At 41.3% G+C, this 13,572-nt stretch overlaps 1 protein-coding gene across 1 annotated transcript in view; it reads right to left on the bottom strand.

Annotated features, from left to right (window-relative positions):
* Positions 1 to 13,267, bottom strand: part of raly (RALY heterogeneous nuclear ribonucleoprotein) — a gene marked incomplete at its 5' end in the record, with an annotated part of 32,117 nt that extends 18,850 nt beyond the window's left edge. Inside the window, 4 exons of the mRNA XM_083972796.1 lie at positions 2,935 to 3,098; positions 7,431 to 7,478; positions 9,589 to 9,661; positions 13,012 to 13,267. Coding sequence (XP_083828922.1) covers positions 2,935 to 3,098; positions 7,431 to 7,478; positions 9,589 to 9,661; positions 13,012 to 13,267 — 541 coding nt within the window. The remainder of the gene's footprint in view (positions 1 to 2,934; positions 3,099 to 7,430; positions 7,479 to 9,588; positions 9,662 to 13,011) is intronic.
* Positions 13,268 to 13,572: the final 305 nt, after the last annotated feature.

Here is a 13,572-nt window from a genome sequence, read left to right as displayed (position 1 = left end):
ATTCACTGAGGGATGTGGTGGAGAGTTGCACATTGAAGATGGTGGAGGCCATTCTGGACGGCTCAGATCATCTACTTCATGGCACAAAGCAGCGGTGGTGGACGGCTCCTCTCTCTTTGCTGCTGGAAGGAGAAATATAGAGGATCCCTTGTACCTTTAGCCATTGGGGTTTTTTAATCTTCTGCAAAAGGTGACGAGCTGACAGACAAATTAATTTCCCTTTGGGGATTAATAAAGTAATTTGTATTTGTATTCGTATTACATCTATTAGAAGTACATCGGATCATTGGTTATTCTGAATAACATGGCATTGGATCAAAGTTTTGCAGCATCACCCACCACTATCTTCCAGACCCTTCCTCCCTGTCCAGGCTCTTTGCTAAAAATATAAAAAGCTAATATAATTCAGTAAATAAGTAAAAAGCTAATATAATTCAGTAAATAAGGAATGAAGTGAAGCTCCTAAAAGTGACGCCATAAAGTTTTGAACACCCCCTGGTGGTTGAATACAGTAGAGGTCATAAAACATGCTCACCCTATGTTAGAGGATGGCCTGGAGGATGAAACAAAAAATTGTACACATCAAAAACAGATAGGTAAGGGTAAAGGTAAAGTAAGGTTTTTCTTATCACACCAGTAATTGTTCAGTATACTAAATACTACTAAAAATACTAAAATTATTATTTTGATAATATTTTTGTACCAGTAAGTGTGTGTGTGTGTGTGTGTGTGTGTGTGTGTGTGTGTGTGTGTGTGTGTGTGTGTGTGTGTGTGTGTGTGTGTGTGTGTGTGTGTGTGTGTGTGTGTGCGTAGTCGCTGCTGTAACACAGCTGAACAGAATGAGAAAAGCTCAGTTCCTGTTTTGGTTCAACCTGTACAGAGGTTGTTTGACAGCAGCTGAGAGTCAAACCAGAAGTTTGTAAAACCATCAGACATTCAGCTATAAGCTCCAGCTCTCGGTCACTGCTCATTTAAACCACAAGAGCTCCCACACTGAAGTACCTGGACACCGTCAGTCAGCTGTCTGACGCCGTGAATGTGTCTTTGCGCAGAAGTCCTGCCAGCTCCTACTTCTCCACAGCAGCTCTGACATCTGAGCACTCCCTGTGGAGGGATGATATCTCGACAGAATACGACTGGAGATAAGTTCTTCTCTTTAAAGTTCCTTTGAGACTGAAGTCACCCAGGTTCACATCACTACTGATTCCCACCACCTCTAAAACATCAGCGTAATCCATTATGACGACCCTCCCTGTTTCATGCTTTCTCTCTCTCGCGCTCTCTCTCTCTGACATCAGCAGGGTCGTTGGCATTGGCACCACCTGGGCTCTGGGCGGGTGTGGGCCTACGACACTCTCAGTTGCTGGTTCTCACTCCTACCTGCGACACCCCTTGGTTTTTATTTGACATTCTGGTCCTTTATTCCACCTCACAACACCACACACACTCTCCTATGTAGGCTACTGTGTGCACTCACTTACATCACTGACCTTACAGACCACTCACGCCATGCTAAGTTTAGGTTGGCTTCTTATGTTACCTTTCTAACCCTTTTGTGTGCATCTCTCTCTTTTGTCATGGCCGTGCGGCCCGGTTTGTGACACCATTCATCTGCATCGCCATCTCCTGATGGACAAAACATCTCAGGTGAATGCTGCTATGACTCAAAATTTACTATTACTGTACTAAACTGTGCAGAAAATAGAATATAATTGTACAATACCTCTTTTTATTTCATCTTTTTTTTGGTCCTGATTTACATTCCTCAGATGTTCTGCTCTGTATCTCTTCGTTCTTGTGGAAAATTTAGACTGATACACTTAAAGACTAATATTGTACTTATGCTTATACATTACACATATTAGTGCCTATGGGGTTGGATGACATAAAAGCTGTGTGGTGGCCCCATACTTTTGTCACCATAGTGTATTTGCAACATTTCTTCTTTCAAATGCTGTTGCAGTTTTCAAAACTGCGAGAAACACAAACAGAACAGAATAATGCACATTCCATGCAGTTCTGCAGTAATCATATATAGAAATATTATGGAATATACATTTAATGAACATACATTTGGAGGCCTTGGCTTTTGGCTCAACATTGGCCATCACCCGGGAAAGGAGCACACTGTTTTTGTATAATTTGGCCTTTTCCTTATTTTGTGTGTCATTTGCATTTTTTGTTGTTAACTTGTTCCTTAATTATTTATTTGCACTTGATTGTTTCCATCTTGTCTTGGTTCCCTGCTACAACGGTTAGCGGCTGCCCATTTATGTGTTCTATTGAATTTCACTTATTTTTTGTTGATACATTTTTTTCTTTCTTTTTTTTAAAGTATATTTTTTTGGCTTTTTCATGTCTTTATTTGACAGTACAGTTGAGAGAGACAGGAAATGGGGAGGCAGAGAGAGGGGGAATGACACGCAGGAAAGGGCTGTCCGATGCGGGATTCGAACTGGGGCCGCCTCCACGAGGACTATAGCCTCAATACATGGGGCGCCTGCAATGTGGTATTTATTTACGCACATGTGTTGTGCTTATCCAGCAGTTTTACTTTAGTGCTTTCTTAGGGGTGAAACTTCCCCCGGTGGCGTTGTTGCGATACGTTGTTGCTCACACCACATAAACATGATGTGAAAGTTGATGTTGATACAAAAACTTTATTTAGACAACTTGCCTGTGACTCTTGCACCACAACAGCACCAGCAGCTGCTCAAGGTAAAACTGATGCTATGCATGGATGCATATCTCCAATGTTATATTGGAATTTCTGCAGTATTATTTAGAAAATGTTTGTACCTTTAAGCTCTGTGACTAGGAAAATAAAGTGAGAATAGGACGAGAACTACCATTGACTGTAGAGGATAAACAGTCTGTGAGGATTTAGATAAGACAATGGTACTGTAAATGTGAAAGAATCAGGTTGGAACTCACATCTCTGTTTAGTGCCGTTGCTGGTGGGAAGGACGGGAGCGTTGCGTGCCAGCAGTTTGACTGGAAAGGATTTGACCCGTCGTACCACAGGCACCGCCACCCGTGGGCGTTTGACAGGCACCACCCGAGGGACTGGAGACACCCGGCCACGGTATTCGAACAACCTGAGGAGAGAAAACAAGATAATGTGGGGGGTAAGGACAGAGAGGAAGGGAAGAAGAGAAACAAAAAATGAGGTGGGAATAAAGAGGTCACAGATACTACATTCAAACCCTCATTATCTGTAATAACAAACACATTTTGGAGTAAACATGCTATAATGATGCCGAACAGGAAAGAGATATAAAAAAATGGTTTCCATGGAACATAATCCAGGAAGTAATTAGGTTTCCCACAAAACATACTTGGTAAAATAAATCAGTTTTATAGAAACATCATTTTTCTGGCGAGCATTTTTCCTTTTTCTGGAAACTTCACTGATAGAAAATAAAACAGCTCTTCTGATGATTTATGATTTTGTTTTCAGCTGTTAGTAGCTGCTGTGTTTCCCACTTTAATGTTATACAAGTTTCCAGCTCAGAGTCATGTGAATGTTGCACATACAACACACATGTTATTTATCGGTTCAGGTGTCATCGGCCCATCTCTTGCATGAAGGTGAGAACATCTCTATCTAAGCTTCATAGAGAGATTTGTCTCTTCATTCTCTCTTCCACTGTCAGTGCTGTTTGACCTCGCCTAAACAGCCACAACTGGAGTTACACACCTAGACTCCCACTGACAGGTGCTGAGGTGGTTATGTTGGTTTTGAGTGTGTCTGACAGACAGAGGCATCTCAAATAATTCAACAATCTTATTTATCATCTATTTATCATCTTATATCTAAAAATTGTTACAAACTGTTCAAGCATGACTGGTAATGGGATGGTTGTTTATTTTGCTGTGATGAACACAGTTTATGCATCTACCAGATCAAAGAAGAAAAAATAAATATCTACTTCAAAATAAGAGTACAGATATAGCAGAGGGTAGATGTCAGCATTAAAATATTTTGCAGCCATCTTCACTTCTGTTTTAAGGTGGCTTTTGATTTCAGTCTTGTCTGTAGCAGTGGAAGACACGATCAGTTGAGATCATGTGATAACTCCACGGTAAACATGAAATTACACCTGGGTTAACTTGTTCACCTGTGATGAACCACAAGTCCCACACTCTGCATCAAATGAGAATCTGAACTAACACTTGCACTGGAGAATTTACTTTTCATTCAACCATGAGTTGGGTTGAATCCTCTGTGTGAGACCCATGTGAGTCCAGACGTGATGGTACGAGTCAAAAACCTATCAGGTCACTGACACACAGACCTCTGTGTCTGAAGTAAAAGGGTTAGTCGTGTTGAAGTGATGGTTTGTTGTCGTGCTGAAGATTTCCTGTAAACATGTTACAAAGGCAGAGCTGGATTCTGGTTCTGATTTTGTAGAAAACTGATACTATTGATCCTAACGGGTTTTATGTGAGCCAGGAGATCAGAACATGGCCTGAGCCCTGACTGATTCATAGACTGTTTTTACCATATCACTGATCTGCCAAATGGAAAGGGAAAGCACGTTTTTATAGAGCTCTGTCATTTAGGCTTTGTTGGCCTGAAAGTACAGAAAGTCTGAAGAGGAATGACACTGATTTAGGATTCTTCCTCTTGAAACAATGAACATTCATGACAAATTTCACAAGTACTGTAGGTAAATTAATGTTCAACGCATTTAACAGGAGGTCAAAAGGTCACCAACGCGTAAAAGGAGACAGGACTTGAATAGACGTTTTCTAGTCGTATCAACCTCAAAGCATCAAAGCACATTTCTGTACACCTTTAAGGTACTTTGAAGCGTTCTGTAATTCAACAAAGATGTCACTGTGTGTCTTAACACTTGTCTACGACAGCTCCTTTTATCTGTTCTCTACATGTGGCTGTTACACAACTGTTTGCCCATCCTAGAAGAAAACTGGGAACCTTCCACTGAAATATTTTGAAGACAACCTAATCAATACAATGCACTGTGTTGGAGGAACACTGGAAGAAGAAGGAAAAGGATCCACCTCAACTACAGGAGCAAAAACTGAGTGCTTATTTTCCCCAATGCTTGTATTTCATCAAACACACAGGAGGGTTAATTAGGGTTAAGTGTAAATCATTTAACCTATTTGTAGATCCCCGTAGAGTTTCTGTCATTGTTGCAACGAACTGCTGTCATAACTTCATCTTTCTTTTAACAGCAAAATGCCACCGCCATCTGTGGTGCGGAGGCCTAAATATCTGAGGGTCAAAGCTGAACTCTGGCAATGCGGTTTCTTTTGTGCAATGAGTCATGACACACGGAGCAGAGCCTCACTTTTCTGTTCGCTCTGAAGCAGAGTAACTGGAGGATTAACTGCATGTCTACTCCTTGGGAGATGTAGAAACTCTGAACATTTCAAATTAGACAAACTCTGATGTATTCTGACATGAGTCGGAGGAGGCTTTGGAGAGCTGCTCTCCTCCCACAGATATGAGTGTCTTAAATGAAACATGAAAACTCCTTAACCACATATGTTCCCAAACCTCCGCCTGACACCGTATGACCCTGGATTCCTCGTTTCGTTCAGGGTGAACGCACAGATCCTCAGATTGGAGACAGAGCCTGGTCTGACATCTGGATCATCTAACACATCATCACTGATCCCTCTCAGCTGGCCATCTTTACTCTCTGCTCACTTCACTTTTCACAAACAGAAACCGTCCTCCCAGTTGAACCTATGGGTTTTTCTGCATCACTCAGGTGGAGGTTCAGTATCAAAGCCCTGAAGTGCCATAAACATCAGTTGACACATAACTGGATCCAAACGTTTCACTAAAGTAGAGGGAGCATCGGGATGGAGTGATGGCTCTCACCTGGTCCAGTCAGAGCAGTAATAGTTACCACACTGTGCCTCCACTGCAGGTCCATGTCAGTGGACCAAACCTGACCAGGTGTTCCTCAGAACCCCTCCTTTTTCTTTTATTTGCCTTTATATTCACATAAAGTGTGCGTGTGATATAGTGCATGTGAAGGGTTGAACTTGTATGTACCAATCAATGCGGTGACAATAAAAAACGTTCAATTCCATTCAAGAGTTTCAGCTTGTTTCCTAATAACTAATATGCAGTACTGTATAAAGGCAAACAGACATTTTTTTCTGGACATCATGATCTGGTGGAAAATGTACCATGAAGCCTTAGAAGCCCCCCACCCACCACCTCCTCTCTCTCTCTCTCTCTCGCTCTCCTCCTGGCTTTTCTGTTTTATCTGGCTCTGCACCAATCACAACAAAGGCAAAAAATACCCCCCAAAAATAACTTGAGGGAAAACTGAAAGAATTTACTTTGTTGGATATTTTAAATACCACCATAAAGCCATTCTATTGCGACTGGCCTCCGTCAGCTACAAAGTGATTTATCTGTTACATATTGAGGCTTATTCTAGAAATAAGGAACACTTTAAAACAAAAGTTTTGTTCCTCACATAATTGTAAGGACCCCTACTGAAATAATTCATTCCCTTTCCTCTAACCAATATGACCACACATCAAAACAACGCTGCCAAGTTAAACACACATACAGTATTCACTTTTTTCCCCCCCACTTTCTTCAGCTTTCAAGTTGTTAAAGTCATCTTATTCTTCACTGTGAGGCAGAATTATATTGCACATAATGTTAATCACGCAACACTATTTGCTTATTGAAACTATGTGCAGACATTTGTCATCTTTAGAGACAGTTTTCTCTTTCCAAGGATTCATTATAGTATATAGTATAATAGCTCCTCTGTTGAAAATACCTGGCTGCATTGACACATACACACACACGCACGAGTCTCAACCACCAACATTCTCCAGCTGTGTGGTTCCCACAAAACATCAAGGAGACACAAGTATAGTTAAAAAAAAATACATACATACACACCTTCAGAGCTACAGCCAGAGCACTATCCTTATTTTATCTGAATGATTGCCTCCATAACTTTAAATACTGAATTTGCGCCACAGTTGTTGCTCAACAGTAACATATTTAATTCTCATCAAGAGCCTTTACTTTGTCATCGCTGCCCCGACCCTCTGGAACTCCCTCCCTCAGAAAATCTGCAACTCAGACTATCTGCACTCTTTTAAAAATCATTAAAAAACAACCTAAAAATCCACCTTTTTAAGAAATCCTACAAGTCCTGACACCCACTGCATCTGGAGCTGTCATCTGCCACCACTGCTTCAATTTATATCTGTGTTTTGTGTAATTTGTACTTGTCTCTGTTCTATCACTTTATCTAAAGTGTCTTTGAGTGCCCTAGAAAAGTGCTATACAAATCCTATGTATAATTTACTTAAATTATTATTATTATTATTATTATTATTAAGCCTCCACACATTGTCCAGCTTCAGGTCAAAGGTCACCAGGATGGACCTGAACACAGCCTCACTTCTCTTACCTGTCATAGAAGTCTTCTCTGTAGAAATCATAGTCAAACTCGTAGCCACTGGGGAGAAAACACAATAGAACATAACAACTGTAAAACCACACGATCCAGTGTTTCACAACATGAGCATGCCAAAGAACAACAAAACAATGTCAACTCTCACAAAGACAAAGAAACCACAACGTACTTCATTTCACCCAGACACAACAACACCAGAGAGACTGGGTCCTCCAGGGTGACGTATGGTGTCTTTAATACTTTTTGACGTTGTTGTCTAGTGAAGATAACAGTGAGTCTTTGGATCCTATCCAGTGAACCTATAGCAACATGAAAGCCTATCACTGCCTATGGAACTCCTGAAAGGTGTTTGTCTGTCTTTGCTGTAGTTGTTATTGTTACAAGTTTATTTTACCTGTAAAAATGAAAAGGTACCATCTAGCCTCTTTGGGATTGTTTTCATGGATGAAAGAAAAGCTAAAAAACAAAACAAAAGTAGATGTCTTTTTTTTTTGCTGGTCCAACAGTTCACACACTTGAGAGAACGTCATGAGCATGTGTTTGCCTTTGTGATAGTAACTGATACTGATTAGACCTTAAAGAACCAGAAAGTCTCTGTCTGGTCCATACTCTGCTGAGACATGTGAGCAGCCTCCCATCAGGTAATACTCAAGTATAATCAAATATGACTCCATAACAAGTGGAAACTGGTCAGTCACATTTTTACTTGAGTTAAAGTACTCGAGTACTGGGAGTACTTTAAACATACACAAAACACAAAAAGCACATTTTGTTAATACTGTACATTTTATATTTATATTGTCTAATGGTGTTTTTAAAAAACCTGACTCAGACACAAACCTAATGACTGACTGAAAAAACTGACACAAATGGCCAAAGAGACATAAGTGAATCCACAAAGGAGCCTTTGTTCTTTTCTTTTTCCTGTCTTTTTTAGGCATTAATGAAGTTTGGTTGTGGTTAATATAACAGACACAAAACAATACAAATCTTAAATTTTAAAACATCATTAGACTTGTTCAAACGGAGTTGTTCAAAAATGAAAATGCAGTAGAAAGGTTACTGACAGTACATGAGGTCTTGTTTTTTGATGAACATCAATTATAGGAAACAACAATAAAAAAAAATATTCCTCTGACTAGAAGCTCTGCTTCAGAGTAAGACCAGACATGGTGCCAGGATTTAAATTTTGGGTGTGCAGAATAGTTCTGTCTGGGTCTTGTACTTCATCTATTCATTCATCCATCTGTCCATCCATGCATCCATCCATCATCTTCTGCTTATCTGGGGTTCGGTTGTGTTGGCAGTAGGTTAATCAGGGGCTTCCAAACATTCCTCCCTCTGGGTCTTCCCCGGGGATCATGCACTAAAAACCTGTAGACCTGCAAGACGCCCAGGAGGCTTCCTTATCAGATACCCAAATTACTTCTGCTGCCTGCTTGTCATATGAAGGAGCAACTCTGCTCTGTGCTATTTACCCATGTCCACGCTCCTCACCCTTGCTCTAAGGCTGAGCCCAGCCACCCTACTTGCATCTGCCGTCTATTTTTTTTTTGGTCACTACCGAGAGCTCATGATGCATACGGGAGGGTGGGAAGGGACTTGTACTCAAAGATGTTAATACTTTTACATTAATACTCAACATTATTGACATTTGTAAGTGAGGAGAGGGACTTGGGTCTATTGTGGGGAGAGGGTGCTGAGAGCAGAGTTATTGAAGCCTGACAGCAGTAGAGGATGCTGTTGCTGATGTGATGAAGCCATGGAAAAAATTAAAACAGAAGGGAAAGAGAGGGATGGGCTATGTTTTTAAGGTGGAAAAGGCAGTTCTGGTGACTTGAATAACTTGGTATTCAAAGGAGAATTTGTTGTCCGAGATGACTCTCGTGTTGTTGGTGTGTAGGGAGGACAGAGATCATGATAATGATTATAATGATAATTTCTGATTCATTTAGTCTGGGTTAGTGGGTTTGAATCCATAGTTGGTCAGTCGAGGCAGTTGGTCAAAGTGGAAAGATTCAAGTTATGATGACTTTGCAATAGTAAAGTAAAAAGTACTTCAGTAAAGTACTAAAGTGAATGTACTTCATCACTGTGCACCTCTGGTCACACCGATCGATCAGTCTCATTGATCCACTTTAGGCTGGTGTACCTGTAGAGAGAAGCTGCTGATCTCTTCAGGCCTTTGGCTCTGGTTGGCTTCGGCTCTCCGGCCATGTTGATGTCTAAGGGAAACAGCAGAGCAGAAAAGAAAAAAGAGGAGAATTTAAATTTAAATTGAATTTTCACCATACAATTCATTAAACTGTAGATAACAATATATGTATATAAACTCTGAATGTATAATTCAGGTAGAAACAGAAGATACAGGGATAAACCAAAAGATCTTGGAGAGGATGCAGCCCTCTTTACTTTACTGTGCTGCTGTGTTATCTAATGGGGTCCACTAGAGGGAGCTGTTGAGCCATAATACAGCATCATCTCTCCTCTGACCAACTGAGCCACAGCAATGAGGACAGTCAGTCAGTAAGACAGTCTGAGTTGCTATTCTTCACAGAGGCAGGTTATAAGTAAATGTGCCAGTTCCAGGCTGGTGCTGGTGGATAATTAAAGGTTGGACACATCCATTCAGTTCATGTTGCTGATGTAATCCAGAAAGTCATGGGGGTGTACTATTTTCTACTTCTCAACAGTCTTCTTGGTTAAAACAGTTAAAGACAAAACAGCCAGTTAGGATTCATTAGTTTTCTTTGGGGGTGTGAGGAGGTGGTTAATAGTTGCTCTGCTATCACACAAGGAAACAACCGTTTGCCAATGAGTCATCCATCCATCATTAATCACGGAGTCAATGACAAATGTGAAGAAGAGTTCATACAGTAAGTAGCAGAAAACAGTGCAGAGATAATAAAAAAACAGTGCAGAGATAATAACACCGCACTGACTTTTTTAAAGTAACAATTCGACAAACATGGATCTCTTGTATTTTTACACCATGGAGGTGTAGAAGCACCAAACTTTCTCTGTCACTTCACTGCCAATCAACTGCAACCAATCTGACACCACATTCATAGAGAAAACATTATGCAAATAAATCCATATCTCACATTTACCATCCATTACCCACACAGGCAATCATAGTATCTGTCCCCTCAGAAATGAGAAGAGGATCATGCCCCAATGCTGACTTTTACACCTCAAACAATACAATACCCTCCACAGATTTCACTAAACAGGGGAAACAATCTTTTAAATGGGTTTCAGAGAGTCAGGCATTTCACAGAAAACAACACCTATATATTCATGCATAAGGGACTGCACACCTATCAAACAACTCTGGCAGGATATCCTTTATAAACCTTTCTCTTGTTCTGTTCTCTGCCACATCCCACCATCCCCCACATTGTGCCAATTGAGAGTTTTCTTGCAATAATCATAACACCCCCAGTACAATACAGGATGTTGAGGGTTCAGTGTGTCCTGGAGATAATGTAGGAAACACTGAAGCTCCCACCTTCTAGAGAAGTGGACCAGCTCTTATCGGCCCTCTGCTCAGACTCTTGAGTTCATTTCAATCAGTCTCAACCTTCCTGGAGGACCGTTCAACAGTCCAGGTCTTCAGGGGTTGGATCCGATTCCAGTGTGCACTGGAGAAGACTCTGGGGGACCAGAGACATGACAGTGAAATCTACAATTTTCAGTTCAGCTAAACTGTGTAGAACACCTGCAGGGACTAGAATCCCATAATAACACACCAAAATATGACTGGATTAACTGGTCTGTTGTCAGTGGGCCATGACTTTACTGTAATAACATGCTGAGGTTAACCTCCATACAGTGTACAGCTGACTCTGTCCCCTTCTGTAAGGACTTTCCTGCATAAAGACTCTGTCCTCTGTGAGGACGAAGACATGATCAGAGGACTTGGTCTCCAGAGACTCAGAAATAAACGTCCTGTCTGTGACAAGTGATCGAGGTTGAAAAGAAGGGGGAGGAAGGAAGACTTTAGAGCAGCGGAAAGATTCAAGCCTGTTAATGTCACCGTGAAGGGGAGTGTAAGTGAGTGTATGTGAATGTGTGTGTGTGTGTGTGAGTGAACTTCTCCTTTGAATAACAAGACTGCAGGAGACAAAGTCATTGAGGCATATGGAGCAGCAGGTGGACAGTGTGTGTGTGTGTGTGCTTGTGTGTGTGTGTGTGTGTGTGTGTGTGCTTGTGTGTGTGTGTGTGTGTGTGTGTGTGTGTGTGTGTGTGTGTGTGTGTGTGTGTGTGTGTGTGTGTGTGTGTGCTTGTGTGTGTGTGTGTGCTTGTGTGTGCTTGTGTACCCTGAAAAACCTCTAGACTCCTGCCATTTTACACCTGGCAGTGGTCAAAGTTCTGGATCACTGCCTTAAATATACACACAGACACGCACGCAGGCACGCACACACGCACACACGTACACGCACAGTTGTCCTCTGTTGATTATGTCTTTATATTCCCTGACTGTTTAGTCACACCTTGTACCAACAAACAATAACTTTGATAAGATTTAAACCCCTGGAGCAGTGATCATTAACCTTCAAACTGCACATACGAGCCTCAACATGAGATGATAATAGATACTATTTCATAATCACATCTATTAAAACACCATGAGTAAGTATGTATCTGTATTTTAGCTCTACAGAGGAGTGACTGCTCATGTCAGAACATTCTTCATGTCTAGGATAGGTGTGGATAAATCTTAGGTTAATTATGGAACTGAGGTCAAATTTAGGTGATTTGTGGATAGTAGGGAAGAGCACAGTTTATGTGCCTGAAACTAACCAAGCCATCAGAATTATTATACTAGAATAATTATACTTTTTCATGTGCTTACAACCCACATTACAAAAATTCAGCATAATGCTGATTTACACGTATTAGAGAGGATTAAGCCTACATGACATGTGCTCTACAGTACCAGGTGACACAGGAGGTCTGTACTGCTGGCTGTCAGTCTACGGCTCATTGATAAACTTCTCCAATTCACTACAACCCATTTTGGTTTCACGTGACATGGCATTAATCACAGCATCTTGAGAACATCTGGAACAAATTATGTCCTGTATAGACTCAACTCCAAGCTTTCCTTTTCTTTGTTCCTTCCATTTCAACATTAAACCTTCTATTATCCTTTTTATATGAGGTGGTTGGCTTGTAAGATTGGCTTTTACAGATATTCTAAAATGATCTTCATTATTACATTACTCTTCATCTTCTGATTGTTTTGTTTTCTGCAGAAGAATCAATGTTTCATCATGTTTTATTGGCTCCCAGTAAAAAAAAATGGTGGGCTGAAATTAACCGAGACCTAACGATAGAGAGGATAGACTTGAGTAGTTGAAGTTGTTCAGAAAAAAATAAGTCAAATTTATTATCCCTATGGCAACACACACACAGCTTGCAGCTGCAAGTGATAGAAACTGTTGAGTTCTTCACACCAGTACACTCATAGCTTGTTACTGCTCCACCAGGGGAAAGAGGAGACAGATGGAGGGAGAGACAGGGAGAGAGACAGACAGAGAGAGGTCTCACACACCTAACAGTGACTCACCGAGTGTCTGTCCAGCCAGTACCCTGCTGTTCTCCCCAATCACTGCCCCCCTCGCGTGCCTCTCACTGGCATACTGGACAAAGGCGTAGCCCTTGTGCACGGAGCAGCCCAGCACGCGGCCGTACTTGGAGAAGATGCTCTCTACGTCAGACTTCTTCACCACTGCTGTGTTCAGGTTGCCGATAAACACCCTGGAGTTGATGGACTTTGGGTCTGTCTTGTTGGTCACATTACTGGTCTGGACCTTCAGCGACATGCCGGACAAACGGGCTGAGTGTGGGCGACAGACAAGTGAATGGACGAGGAGGGAGAGACGCAGAGACGGGTCTAAAGAGGATAAAAGAGGGAGGAGAATCTGTGTTAGACAGAGGGTGATTCGCTTTGGAGGACAACTGCCAGCTGGAGAAAAAGAGTCAGTAAAGTGATATTAATATGTGATATGACAATAAACTTGTAAAATAAGTCACGGATCACTGTGTCGTAAGGCTACAAAACAAAGTCTCACCTACAGAACTGCAAGAGCAAAGTGGAGCAAGAACACAGACTTGTACAGTCTTTGAA

Source organism: Trachurus trachurus (assembly GCF_905171665.1).
Source record: "Trachurus trachurus genome assembly, chromosome: 5".
Lineage (NCBI taxonomy): Eukaryota > Metazoa > Chordata > Actinopteri > Carangiformes > Carangidae > Trachurus > Trachurus trachurus.
Note: the sequence above shows the minus strand (reverse complement) of the source record. Positions and strands in the feature narration are given on the sequence as shown.